The sequence below is a fragment of the Paramisgurnus dabryanus genome, chromosome 15 (assembly GCF_030506205.2).
Source record: "Paramisgurnus dabryanus chromosome 15, PD_genome_1.1, whole genome shotgun sequence".
Taxonomy (NCBI): domain Eukaryota; kingdom Metazoa; phylum Chordata; class Actinopteri; order Cypriniformes; family Cobitidae; genus Paramisgurnus; species Paramisgurnus dabryanus.
The window spans coordinates 10642507-10657105 of record NC_133351.1 but is presented as its reverse complement, the minus strand read 5'-3'; the positions used below and the strand labels follow the sequence as shown (position 1 = coordinate 10657105).

Here is a 14599-nt window from a genome sequence, read left to right as displayed (position 1 = left end):
ACGACTTTTATTTTGAAATGTAATAAGCCGACGCAGTTTCCTGTAAAGAGGCTAAAGAGCACAACGTGGTTTTAGGAGAGGTTGTAACACCACGTTCCAGAATCTTTAGATTAATTTACAAATCACATATTTAAAAATGACGGAAGGCAAGTTGTCAGACAAGCCACAGAAAAGTCTGCTTGCTCTGAATCCACAGGACGATGCCGAGTTTCAGAAGAAGGTTCAGCAAGTGAAGGCACGACCAAAAACGGTATGATGCGTGAACATGTGCGGACATTATCAGTCAGATTTTTCCATTATATTTGTAGTAGTTGAGAGATCATAATTTACTTAACGATTATTAATAGCCACACTCGTGTTGTTTCGAAGCAAAACAGTTATATTGTATTTAGGTTGACAAAATCTGTTATGTACTTTTTCTTGGCCTAAGTTACTTTTTTGAGGCGATTTCGAATGATCTTATCATTAAGTTAACTTAGATTGAATTATAATCGCTGTTAATGTTAACATTTTTATTTACTGCATTTTCTGCCCTGATCTTGGGGAAATAAAAAACTCAGAAATTAATTTAAACTTATTTAGATTGCTAAAACGTGTATATCTGTATAAATCTGTGAGTTACAGTGAGTACAGTACAGTATACTGTACATGCTGGTTAACTGAATTATACTCCGTTACGTAACAGTCTGTTTTTAAAAGGCTTAATTTTTGGCACAGACTGAAAATTACTCAAGTTGTATCCATTGACTGGAGTAAGATATCTGTGCCGACAGAAGAATGGTACATTTTAAGCTTATTGTCAGTCAGTGTGACTCTCAATGAAACCCATGTGCCAACACTAGTATAATAAATGGCTAAGATTTTATTATTACACTTCCAGAGCTTTTTTTTTTGTATTGTTTAAGTAATGTTTATCAATTGTTTTCAGACACAGTCTATGACTCCAGGTGTGATCTATGTGGGCCATCTTCCACGAGGATTGTTCGAGCCTCAGTTAAGAGCTTATTTTCAGCAGTTTGGCAAGGTTTTAAGAGTAAAAGTTTCCAGGAGTAAAAAGGTATGATGTTTTATCAGCTTGTAACCAGTAAAAATGTGTGTGTGTGTGTTTGCATTAGTCTTGTATAAGTTGCTTGCCATATTATATATTATTAATGGCACAATCTGAAAATTACCTTTGGCCATTTGGTGCCTACGGTAAGATAATTGTGCCGAAAGTAACTGGGTACATTTAGCTTATTGCCAACATGTGATTGTGCAATGAAACCCATGTGCCAACACTGTCAAAATGAAGACAAGCTTTCTTAGATAGGTGTCATAAAATAATCCTTTGGTTTTGCTATGAATATTGCATTGAAATGACAGGATTCCCAATGATGTTTAACTGTGATATTTTGCAGACTGGAGGGAGCAAAGGCTATGGTTTTGTGGAGTTTGAATGCGATGAGGTGGCCAAGATTGTCGCTGAAACCATGAACAACTATCTTATGGGGGAGAGACTCATAAAATGTAAGTTAGGATGATGCAAAATGTTGCATTACAATTGTGTCATAAATTATTGTGTGAATATTGTTTTTGTCCTGTTTAGGTGATGTGATGGCACCCGAGAAAATCCACGAAAAGCTCTTTGCAGGTTCACAGACGGGCTTCAAGAGACCAAAGCGGCCTTCAGTGACTCGGTATAACAAAACACACAAGCCAGAGGACATGGAGAAACTTAAAAAAAAGCTTTTGAGCAAAGAGTCTAAGCTACGCAAGAGACTGGCAGCACAGGGCATTGACTACGATTTTCCAGGATTTGTAAGCAGTTTATTTCAATTTAAACTTTAAAGATGCTTTAATCTGTTTTATTTATTCTGATCATCATTTTGATTCGATAGGCAGCTAAGGTTCCTGCTAAAAAAGCCCAGTCTGAAGCAGATGTTTCAGTGTGCAGTGAGGTAAGGTCAAATGTTTCTTTTATTGTGTGTATGTATTTGGCACAAACTGAAAATTACTTCAGTTGTATCCATTGACTGGAGTAAGATATCTGTGCCGACAGAAAAATGGTACATTTTAAGCTTATTGTCAGTCAGTGTGACTCACAATGAAACCCATGTGCCTACACTTGCTATTATAAACGGTTAAGATTTTACTATTACACTTCTAGAGATTTAAAAACGTCTTCTGTTTTATTATAGGATGCCACACCGGTGTGCACTCCATCACTGCTGGAGAGGAGGAAGTCGATCAGAGTTGATGATGATGATGTTGATGATGAGATCATCATCAAAGCCAAACCAGCCTCAGAAATCTGCGAGGATGTTGAAGATAGTGAGGAAGAATCTGATGATGATTGTGAAGAGGAAGATGATACAGAGGAAGATGCATCTTAAAAAAAGACTTAATAAATTTAATGAACTTTAATCTCTGTTTAAGAAGGGATTACTGGACTCCTTGCTTTTATATGAAAGACTTTCAGTCTTTCCCTGTAGCTGGAGAAGAGAGGAACACACACATACCCTGGATGTCACAATTGTGTGGTTTTGGGTACTGCCTGAATGGTTACGTCTTGATCTGAGATGTGTTTTCTGCAGGTCTTCTACCCGTATCCTTTTCATGTGTACAGTGTGGTCTTCTAAACATCCAATTGATTGTGTAATACACAAAGTATATGAGTATAACTGCTCTGAGTTTGGAGCAGGGAGAGATTTGTATTTCTATCTGTGTTCTGTATAGTGCTATGTTCAGACATTGCAATATGGTTAAATTAAATAGTTGATTCAACCAGAAATTGTGATAAAATGTGTCATTTTCTTACGGAGTTTTTTTTTTACAAATACAGCTGTATGAATTGTGTGTTAGGACGAAATTAATACTGAAATAAAATGGCCTTTCTCAGTGTAACCGCTAGGTGGAGCGCCAAGCTGTTTTTCATTGTGATTCATTGTTTTAACCACACATAAAAAGGGACCATGTGCAGCTAGACGAAAACATGATTTCTATATAGATGTCAAAATTATTTCTAGTCTAAACGAGAATTTCGGAATGTAAGACCAGAAAACAATAACTGGTGAAAAGCTATATGGAGTTTACTTGAATTTTGTGTGTATGTGAAGGGGAAACACCCCACTTTCTACTTTAACAATTATTTACCATCGTCAGATGATAACATAAAATGAAGCAAAATAAAACGCAGAACGTTGATATGGTACAACATTTGCGTCAAACCTGCGAGGGGATTTTGCATGAATTCGGTTATAGAGCTGAGGTGTGTGGCGCATGCGCACACCGGCTCCATCATTGTGTCTACTGGAGTACGAGAGAGACAAACCTCGCTTACCTTTAATAAACTAACGACTGTCATTTCACCCTGAAACCTCCGTGAAAATCTCCAGAGTGAGTATATTACCTGTTTTTTCAACTGATCTTGTCATTCTCGTGAGATGGTTTTGAGGCATTCCCCGGAGTTTTGACAGTTTATTCGACCGGCTAATGAGAGCTAGCATAACCAGCTAGATGATCAATGAAAAAGATTGAAATTCAGCCAGATCAAAGAGTGAAAACACTATTTAAATACCGATCAGCTATCAATTAAAGGGTTTTAATCTTTTATTTGTTAAAGTGTGTAGTGGACAGGGAGATTTTTAAAGCCGCGGTCCGGATTAAAGCATCTCATTTAGGGTATATATGACAGATACTATATGATCTTCTGTGTAAATATAACGTAACGTACGTGTTTTATGTATAATTGTTTGTTTATTTTAATAAGCTTTGGTGTATTTGTATAGCGTTTAGGGAGTTACAAGCACATAGTAATATAATGATTGACAATATTGTTGTTAATAATAATCGTTAATATAGGCGTGTGTCTATTGTATCTTCTGTTTCACTATGAAATCAATGTAGTAGGTTATAGCTTTAATTAAAAACAAAAGAGATTATATAATTAAATATTATATTCTATGTCCTTTGCTGTGGGGTTTATAAAAGATGAAGGTAAATCATGGTTGACGTTAGCTGTGGCATATAGGACAGTATTGAATGATGATGTAATGTGTGTTAAATTAAGGTAAAATCGATGTGTATTTCTAAATGTATTATCCTATTGTGTTGGTTTCTGATCTTTAAAGAATAAGAGGGTATAGGGAGATCTCCTCCCACCATTGTGTAGTGTGGATATATAAGCTACAGTCACAGACTTGTAATGTAAACTAAACAAGACAAAACTGCACGTGACAATGCAGGTTAAAGACATTGCAACCTCAGACAAAAATCTTTTATTCTAGATTTTACTAATTTAATACAGATAACATTATAAGCAGAAGAACGTTTATTAGAAAAATGGTAATGAATTTAGAATTTAAACTTTATTTTTTTAATTATAGCAGGTTTGTGCAATACAGATGATTCATGTATCTCACCTCTTCTCATAATCTGGGAACTCCTTACAGTTTAAACTGTAAACATAATTGGTCTAAAAAAAAAATAAGATTGATAAGTGACCTAAAATATGGAAGAATTATTCCTTATTCATTTTATTCCAAGTTTCTTTATTTATATTATTTTAGATAAATTTCAGCTCTTCTGGAACCTTCTGATTATTTCCATGTTTTAAATCCAAGTTTTCCAGCTTAAAATATTTGGGCCCTGATTTAAAGGGAAAGTTCACCCAAAAATTAATGAAATTTCTGTCATCATTTACTCTGATGTTGTTCGAAATCTGTATGAATAATTTTTTTCTGATAAGACAAAAGAAGATATTTTGATAAATGATGGTAAGCACACAGCTGACAGCTGACCATTGAATTTCATAGTAGAAAAACAAATATTATGGAAGTATTGTGATAAATGATGAAAAAGATAATTTGACAAATAATGGGTAAGCACACAGTTGACGGTACCCATTGAATTTCATCATATTTGTTTTTTCTACTATGGAAGTCAGTGTCCACATGAATTTTTCAACACTAATGCCCAAAATATACTCGGTCCATTTGCATACGCACACATGGCGTAATAATCATCATCAGAAGGGTCTGTAGTTGTCCGCACTCCCTGTCTGGGTGCAGTCAACTTTTTGAGACCGTGCATCTGCGAAAACATTTTGAGACTAGACACTTCACTATAAACAACATGCACGATGGCAATAGACAGCGAAATGCACATGGACGCAGAAAAAAGTATACCTAGCTAACACTTTTCGCTTTTCAAAAACACCAGCAGCTGGCGGGTTTTGGCCATACTGAGCCTCGTTTTTACTAGGGCTATGACGATAAATCGCGTATCCTATTAAAAAGACCTGTCTGAATTCGATTCTGAATCGCAAGGCTGCGATTCTGTGTTTCAAGCAGAGCCTGTGCGTGTACTTTGGGGTTTTGGTAAGTAAGAAGTCCTTATCAATCTAAAAGTCTTTTATAACGTGCATTTAAAAAAGCAACACTCGTTAAACAAAATCATTCAAAATATTATTTATTATCATGAAAATACCTGAAAAACAATTTGAAGAACAGCGTATAAATATTCTTGTAGACATTTCCTGGAATAGTGTTTGTAATGGTACTACTTATGTGGCACAATTGGAGTTTCTGTACGAGAGCGCCCTCTGGCTTTTGGATGTGTTGGGATTTCACTGTAATTCATTAAAATTCATTCATTGAGAAAACGTGGATTTGCACAATTAATCGGTACAGCCCATTTTTTTCTGTATTCAGCGCTGACGGGGTGGGACAAATACAACAACAACCTACTGGTTTTATTCCTTGCTGCCGTCTTCACTCGCACATTGACAAAAACACAAAAACCTTGCTTCTAACGCAACGACATCTGCTGTGCTTACATTTTACATGGTGTGAGAACGTGAAATAAGTAAAAATCTATGCCAAATCCGATCAGAGTGTTCAAAACTAAAACGTTTTTCAGAACTAGAACTAAAAATCGTTTTTTATGTGTTTTTTTTTGCTAAATATGATCTGATTTAAATAGGACATGTAGAAAAATTGGATTTGGACTGACAGTGTAAACAAAGTGCCTCTGACATTTTTTCTTGTAAAAGCGATTAATTTTAAAGAGGCAATACTATGAAAAGTGCAATACACTGTTACAAAGTTTCAACAAGTTCTGAAGATCGATTAATTTGTTCCGAAAATGGGGGTTAAGTGGCTGCAATGTTGTAATATCATATTGGTTCGGTTTGCATTCACAAGTCAATATTCCCAATATAAGTCACGTGCGACTAAACTGTCCTTTAATTGGTCAGAGTACATCTGTTTATTTTCCGTCATTCCGTTCAAAGTTGTCTGTCAGGATTGGTAACTGCGGCTATATTAATACATTATTTTAAGTAGGAATCAAAAGTTTGGCAGGACAACATTCTTAACATGTACCTATTGCGGAGAAGATCTATTAAAAGACATTTTATAAGGAACAGGTGCGCTTTGGTTTTGAATGCCGTTGACTTGCTTACCATGAGTCACCAAAGAGCTATCAGGTATGTTCATGGTTAAAAAGCAATAAGATAACCTGTTCGTTGAACCGCTGGGTCCTGCTTTTCCCATTATACCTAACCGCTCCACTGTTCGGTTGCAATCGGGCTGGCCACCTCATTCAGGTCTGTGAAACCGGGTCTTACTGTCTGAAGAGTCTAACCGTGACTGTAGCCACATTAGTCCCAGGAGTGCTTTAGCATTACATTACATTTAGTCATTTAGTGGACGCTTCTCTACAAAAGTGAGGAAAACAACAAAGCGATATTCTAGGTATGCTAGCAATGGCAAACGGCTGTTTTAGTCTTAACACAGTTCACATTTAACAAACCTTTCATCTGACGTGTGGTCAACAGATAAACAGATAAAAGCAACAAGCAGGATTTAAGTTATGTCACCATCAAAAGGTCTTCCTGCTTTTCTCCAGGCGTCTACTGATTTGACTTGACAAAAACGCCAGTCTGGCCAAGTTGGTCTTTGATCTCCAGACATGGTACTCTGCTAACAGCTTTCTTTTTCCATCCAGAGCAGGTAGGACCTCTGAATTATGAAGCAGTGCTCGACTGGACCTTCTCTCTACTCCTTTAGTCACCATACATGCTGCTGGTGTAACCAAGACCGCTTCTGCTGTTCCTAGTGGTTTGGCGGCCTCTCTCCAAAAGAAAAAAAAGGAAAATTAACGATCCAGCTGTTGTCTGGTCACATATGGTGCATTGTTTGCATTCTTGAGCTTACATCCCCACTGCTCAACCTCTTGCCAGCCTGTGGCACTCGTAGGATTCATCTACACGGGATATTTTTAAGCGTCCTCTTGTTTTTCCTGGATCGCACGTGTGTAAAGGCCATTTTTTAAGTTTTTCGTCCCCACTGCCACGCGGGTGGTGGCAGGACATCGTAGGCCATGGAGCCCAATATGGAGTACTGTCTCACGCAGGTGCTTCAGAAGGATGTGGCCCGCAGGTTGCAAATGGGTCCGGAGCTCATTGACTACATCACAGATGCTGAGAAGTGTCATGACCTGGAGAGTGACCAGACTGCATTGGATAAGATGGTGGATGGAATAGCAACCTTATGGGTTAACTCGAGCAACTTTAAGGTAAGAGATGGTCTTTAGCATTTTTTGTGACTGTGACTTTTTGAGACAATAAAGGGACAGGGTGGAGTTTTAAGGGTTGTAAAGGAAGCACTTCTGTTTTAGAATTGTCCTTCAGGCTGTTTGCAATCTGGCACAAAATTTAGGGCCTGAAACGACACCCTGAGCATGCAGAATAGGCTTTTGAGGTCACTGGAACATTCACTGCCATTCCTAATCCAAAATTAAACACAAAGAATGGCTTTACTTTCCATCCACATCCTGCAAAGATGATTAAAGGGTTAGTTGACCCCAAAATGAAAGCTCTTAGTTTTTTTCACCTTAGTGCTGTTACAAACCCATATTAGGACTTTCTTTCTTTTTTTGTGGAGAAAACAAAAAGCTTTGTTTGTCCTGCCGGTGTTTTCCATACAGTAAAATCATACAGTGACCTGGGACAGTCAAATACTTAAAAAATACAAAAAATGCATGCTATGCTAGAGCTCAGGACATTGTTCATTTAGAGTATTGACCTTAATCTTTACGTATGCAATAGCTGTCATACGTTAAGAACTGTAATAAACAAGGTGTTTTAAAAGACGGCAGGTTGAAATAAGATGAGATATATTATACTCAATGTCTGGTTGCATCTCCAAGGAAATCTAACACTAACAGTATTAATAGAGATGAAGTGTTTAACAGGAATTATGCCAAAAATCCTTTTACGGTACAACCGCTAGTCAGATTGTCTTTGAAATACTTAGCCTTGACCTTATAGTGCTGAGTCAGAGATGCTCCTGTATTTGTTTTGTTTTATGCACTAGGGCTGTCAGCGATTAATCGCATACAAAATAAAAGTTTGTGTTTGCAGAATATATGTGTCTGTGTAATTATTATGTAATATAAATGTAAGAAAAAATTTATTTATACATTTATTATACATTTGTTTTATTTATATATCATTTAAATATATACACAAATATACATATATATACAAAACATGTAAATGTTTCTAAAATATATTTATTAATGTTTGCTTATATATATATATACTACACACAGTACACACAACTTTTTGATTTAAACTTTTAATTTAATTGTTATTAATCGTTGACAGCCTTATTGTGTTGCTTGTGTGTATTATTTAGACAGGAATTTCTCTTAGAATTAATCTTTGTTCGTAAACACATAATGGCCATTTCTGTAAAGTTTTTAGCCCAACACAAAGGTTGTCGGAGCAGCTGAGGCTCCGAGTTTGGCAGGTCATGGTGTGAGTGATAGCCCAAAAGACATCGGGAGCACATTTTTATGAGCAACCTTGTTTGAACCCCTCTTACAGTTATGAGAGGGACCTTTCATAACCCCTTATGTAAGTCACAATAGTCAATTTCCAGGGTCATATTAATATAGATTGATTCATACACATTTGTGACCATGGACCACAAAACCAATCACAAGGGTTGATGTATGGTTTGTTAGGATAGGACAATATTTGGCCAAGATACAACTTGAAAATATGAGGGTGCAAAATATTGAGAATATGACCTTTAAAATTGTCCAAACAAAGTCCTTAGTAACACATATTAATAATGATAAATCATTTTTTAAAATGTATTTATTTTATTTATGTACACATGGAAATTTTACAAAACATCTTCATGTAGGTGATCTTTCCTTAATATCCTAATGATTTAAAAATCAATAATTTTGACCCAAACAATGTATTGGTGTCTATTGCTACAAATATACCTGTGTGCCTTATGACTGGTTTTGTGGTCCAGGGTAATTTTTGGTCATTTTTACCGTTTTCAAAATTAGATTGCTTTGTTAACAACATGCTGACATGTTGTTAAACTTGTCTATGAAGTGTCAACACTACAGCCATAAAAAATTTGATGGATGTCTTCTTAGGGCGTAGCTTTCGTTTTAAACACGTTGAGCTCCATCTAGAACCGTGATTTTCAATGTCAAGTTTTGCTGGATTTTAGGAAACGCTAGTTGCAACCGCTTGAGGACAAATAAGTTTTACAACACATTTTAATTGACAAGCACCAGCCTCAATAGAAAGCAAATGATGAGAGGAGTAATGTGGAAAGTATTCGGGCAGGGCTCGGGCGAGGTTGCCTCTTCAGGGCAGTGTGTCACTAACAGAAAATAGTTTGTCGTTCACTTTAAATTAATAACAACTTGGTTATTGGAGCCATTCAGATATTTGGCCCATCATAGTGTGGTAGTTGCATAAAAATGAAATCAATTGGTTATGTATTAAACCTTTTAGTTTACTACCTTATGGTTTGTCAACTATGACACATGTTTTTGTTCTGCTGGTTATAACCGTTCCATCAGACTTCTAATAAGCTTTTTAAGTGATTGGTTAATCTGAATTAAAGCGTTTGTGGTTATTTTGATGGTTGTGGTTGTTGTATCTATTACAAGAGTAGTATTATAGAGCTTAATCCTGATAAACAATAGCTGATTTGTCCCATTAAAGTGCAAATCTTGCACTGACACGTTTAGCACGTTTACAACATTATACAGATGCTATCTTGAATGTAAATGCAGTCTAGACTTCAATCTAAAAGACTTGTTCTGCCTGTTTGAAGGACAAAACTCTAGATTATTTGTTTTGGCACCTACAAGAAAAGCATTAAGCCTTAAGATGGTCTCTATAAATCTGTCTTCTGTTTATCTGAACATAAACATTCTGCCCCATGCCCAGATTGTAAAATTAGTGTCAAATGTTTTCTGTCGTCTGATAAAAGCCATATTTCTGCACACTCTCAGTCTCAACAACAAATTGTTAATGCTTTAAGCATGTTAGATCAATTTGAATTTACAAAATTTTGTTTAAAAACTGAAAATGATATAACAAATATGTTTCACATTCTTTCTTGATCGTTGATCATCTTCCACATGACAGAGCACACACAAGCTCTTATTCATGTGCAGTCTCTTTCCTAAAACATTGACTGTATATAACCTTTGGATATATTAAAATTATTCAGTTATTGCAAACTACTGCGATATGCATATTGCCATATGCACATTTGTGATATTACAATAATTTTGACATATTGTGCAGCCCTATTATGTAATGAATCAGTGGTTATGTCAGACTGTAGGGAACTGAGAAACTGATATGCACAATATGATGTGTGTTAAACATTTATTACACTATAAAAAGTTGGATCAACAAATTATTTTAGGTAACACCTAAAGAATTTAGGTTTATTCACTTAACCTTTTACAGTGTAGCTGCAGCAACATGTTTGTCATTTGAATAAGGCTCAAAGTTTACCTAGCTGCATAACCTCTCGTACTGTTTGTTTAGTCAACTATGCACTGGAATTTGAATCGGTGAAGTCATCCTGTCTTTGGTAGTAGGTATATGCGAACTTTCCGCTTGTGCAAGAATTCATGCCACCTCTGACTTTGAATGAATGATGATTGAATGTGAAAGTGTTTCCTGCATGTGATTATGAAAATATGTTTGTAGTGTTCCTGTAGCTCAGTGCTAGAGCATTGCATTAGCAGCGCAGAAGGTTGTGGGTTCAAACCCATGTAACAGACTTCATGATAAAATGTATACCTTGTAATGCACTGTAAAATGTCTGTCAAATGCATTAAAATGTAGCTAGTGCGACAGAAACTGCACACATTATTCTTTCCCATTAGTTGCATGTTTTAATAAAATTTTGATGTTCATAATCATTGAAACTATGGCTGCATTTTGTTGATGAAAAATGTGAAATGACAAATGATGCGTTAAACGATAAAAGTGAAACGAAAAATGAAAGTTGGATCTACTTAAAGGGCTATTTTTCATTGCTAAAAACAGTGTTATTTTGTGTATTTAGTATAATACAATGTGTTTGCCTGGTTTATGGTTCAAAAAACTAATTATTTTCCACATACCGTACATTTTGTAGATATCCCTGCCTTCCTCAAACACTCTGATCTTGCACCAAGCTCACCGATTTGAAAAGCGCTGTGTCTCTGATTGGCCAGCTAATCTGTACATTGTGATTGGTCTGAATACCTCTGACGTCAGGCGGAAATATGACATTCCTTACCATGTTTGAAAGATTCGCTCACAATGCAATGCTGACAGGAGTTAACTTACAGACTGAGTTCGAAGGGGGAGGAATTATGATAATGTCGGTCTTTTCCACGCCAACAGTCCCAGAAAGTAAACAATCCGTGTGTTTTTGTAGTCCAAGAAAAGAGATTTACGTTGAAAATGATAACTCGCATCATCGTTTACTTTGGGAGTTGTACCTTTTGCATATTGTTAACATGTTCTAACACACACTTACACACCAAAGGAAATGTAAAATCGTGAAACGGACCATAGGGGCTGTTTACACGTGGTATTAAGATGTATTTTCATCAATCGGATCACAAGTGGCCGAGAGAGACACATTACGTTTACACCTGGTATTTAAATCCGTCTCTTTTGTCCACTTTCGACCACTTCTGTCCTGAATACTGTGAGGGGACGGTCCGTGAGATGGTGGGCGAGTCTCTCTGCTGTCATTCAAACGCGAGCGGGAGTAATTATGAGTTTATATGGACGCAAACAAATATCATGTCGGAGTCCACTGCTTGTTTAGCAAGTAAACATGCTGCACAGAGTTTTGTACGTGTGTATGTTAGAGCTTTCTCTGAATTTTCAGCGCAATTGATGAAATAGGACCGCGCAACTTTCACGCTTTCTAAACGAAACTACGGAGAACACCCGTAGTAGTTTTATCAATGAAAGGCTAAAAATAGCGCTGTTCACCGTATGTTCACGCCAGAAGTCAAAAAAAGACGTAACATTTGTGTTTAATACCTCAGATTAGATAAATGGGCGGAGAGAAGGCGGTCGCGAGTGGCTGTTCGAACACATTCAACCACATTGCGTTCCACAACTCCAAAGCGATCCGATCGAAAGTGGTTTAGACTACCTCTGGATGTGGTTGAAAGTGGTCGAAAGTGGACGCGTTCAAAAAGTTTTGAACACCGTTTACACCTGGCATTAACGTCGTCCACTTGTGATCGGATCGATGAAAACGCATGTTAATGCCAAGTGTAAACAGCCTCATAGTCGCCCTTTAAAATAATTACTAAGTACATTTTCAACTTACATTTTCTCACTTTAAGTTAAAAAATGTTAGGTAAATAAAAAATTGACAGTAATTTGAAAATTGACAAATATTTTTTTAAGTGTTACCAATTGAAGTTATTATTTAAGGTAGATCACTTTTTACAGTGCATACAATGATGCTTTAAGTTTGTAAAATGAATTTGAAATGATTTAAATATGTTACAAACATACATAAGTTTCACATTCTTTCTGATTGTTGATCATCTTCCACATGTCAGAGCACACACACCAGTACTCATTCGTGTGCCAGTCTTTCTGTCTTTCTTTGACTATACATAACCATTTGGAAGTATTACAATTATGTTGTTATTGCAAACTAATGTGGTATTCATGTTGCCATGTGCTGCTCATCTGCAATATTTCGATAATTTCCAGCCCTGAGTGGAACATAATGCTTATTTTAGAGAGTTGCCAGCTGCGATGAGCAACAGTGCAAAACTGCTGTTTAATAACTTTTCAGTACATATCTAGGCTAAGCATCTCTGCACTTGTTTTCTGATGCCTCTTCATTTCAAACCTCATGTGTTCTTTCAGTGTGCATAATTTTCTCATAATTGTTATTTCTGACTCCATCCATCCTACTTATAAACATGTGCCTCCTTGTGATGAGCATTGAGTCAGGCTGGCAGCAGGGGAGCGCCATGATGGTGTTGATGCAGGGGTTGATGGGATACTGGAGAGTTTAGGAGGGGAGGGGACGTGAAGGGAGCGGCTGCTGTGTTCCATCTTTCTTAAGCTACTAAGCTGGTGGAAGATTGATTTAGCTGGCATTGTTCCACATCTTCCCCTTTGTCCTGCTGTTGGCCACTCTTCTTCCTGAACCTCTCAAATATTAATTGCTGAAGAGTGTTTTGTTCACTTTTGAGTGACTTTTAATAATTTCTTAAATGAGATTCTCAGTTAGGTTCTTAATTGTTCAGCAGAAACAGTTTTTTCTGCCTATCCCAAAAGGGCTTTGTGAGGTGTTGTTCATGCAAAGTATGATATTAAATGCAAAATTACATACAGTAGGATACTGACCAGCTGTGCTACTGTCTAGCACAACAAAGACACAACAGAAACTACACAGAAGCGTAGACTGCATACAAGTACGGTTACACTGCCTGAACATGAACAGAGCAGTCTGTGGTTTTGAGTATAGATATATCGTCTAAGTAAGTTGTGGTGTAAATAAAGCTGCTTTTTATATAACCTATCTCTCTGGCCTTGTGCTTTTGTTAGTCTGGAATGTATATTTTCTATCCTCTACAAGGTAATAATATCTCATTATTGGCTTTTGTTGGGTTTGTTTTTGTTCCAAATGTAGTCATGAACTGCAGATCATGTTAGGACAAGATTAGGTTTAATTCTTCACCCGCCTTAATTGTTTTTAATAGTGTAAATCTTCAAGTTGTGCCTGATGTTGTTTTTTTAGGGTTTGGTTGGCTGGTTGCCTTATAACATGAACATGGCAATTTATTGCTTAGTATCTGAGGTGATCATAGGATCAGAGGTATTATAAGGATATCGGGTATTGATCTTCAGCCTTATATTGATTGTAAGTCATCTCTTAGGGTCAGTAATTAACATTTGTGATGTTGGACTCATTCACATTCAAATTTTTGGGGGTTGTGTGGGATGCGATCAAATAGCAGAGGTGTGTCTGACATCATCTGTCATCTGCAGACCGAACGGCTTATGACATTGAATAACCGATTTAAAAACATATTAGTGTCAGTCTGCTCTACAATTGCTCTTGTGTTACTCATGTAAAGTTATACGCCAATCGATCAGCACATGCTGTCAAATGCACTTATTAAAGGAAAACACCACCGTTTTTCAATATTTTACTATGTTTTTACCTCAACTTAGATGAATTAATACATACATATCTTTTTTCAATACGTACACTTTTAATCTTTGTACAGCGGTTCTTGA

At 36.6% G+C, this 14599-nt stretch overlaps 2 protein-coding genes and 3 non-coding genes across 28 annotated transcripts in view; all 5 read left to right on the top strand.

Moving 5' to 3' along the window:
• Positions 1-44: 44 nt before the first annotated feature.
• nifk (nucleolar protein interacting with the FHA domain of MKI67) lies at positions 45-2770 on the top strand. The gene is made up of 6 exons (XM_065252002.1): positions 45-250; positions 929-1057; positions 1398-1506; positions 1586-1797; positions 1878-1937; positions 2178-2770. Exons 1-6 carry the CDS (start codon positions 137-139, stop codon positions 2370-2372), a joined length of 819 nt encoding a protein of 272 aa, XP_065108074.1. The 5' UTR covers positions 45-136; the 3' UTR covers positions 2373-2770.
• Positions 714-841, top strand: LOC135733682 (small nucleolar RNA ACA64). The gene has a single exon (XR_010527003.1). It is a non-coding gene; the product is annotated as a small nucleolar RNA ACA64 (small nucleolar RNA).
• LOC135733679 (small nucleolar RNA ACA64) lies at positions 1157-1280 on the top strand. The gene has a single exon (XR_010527001.1). It is a non-coding gene; the product is annotated as a small nucleolar RNA ACA64 (small nucleolar RNA).
• LOC135733680 (small nucleolar RNA ACA64) lies at positions 1979-2106 on the top strand. The gene has a single exon (XR_010527002.1). It is a non-coding gene; the product is annotated as a small nucleolar RNA ACA64 (small nucleolar RNA).
• A 501-nt stretch (positions 2771-3271) lies between the features above and the next one.
• Positions 3272-14599, top strand: part of clasp1a (cytoplasmic linker associated protein 1a) — a 72881-nt gene continuing 61553 nt past the window's right edge. For 23 of the 24 annotated variants that reach the window (XM_065252015.1, XM_065252007.1, XM_065252029.1 and 20 more), the window contains exons 1-2: positions 3272-3375; positions 6988-7557. In XM_065252015.1, the coding sequence (XP_065108087.1) occupies positions 7363-7557 (195 nt within the window). In that variant the 5' untranslated portion in view covers positions 3272-3375; positions 6988-7362. The remainder of the gene's footprint in view (positions 3376-6987; positions 7558-14599) is intronic. The other variant, XM_065252004.1, reaches the window with a different exon arrangement.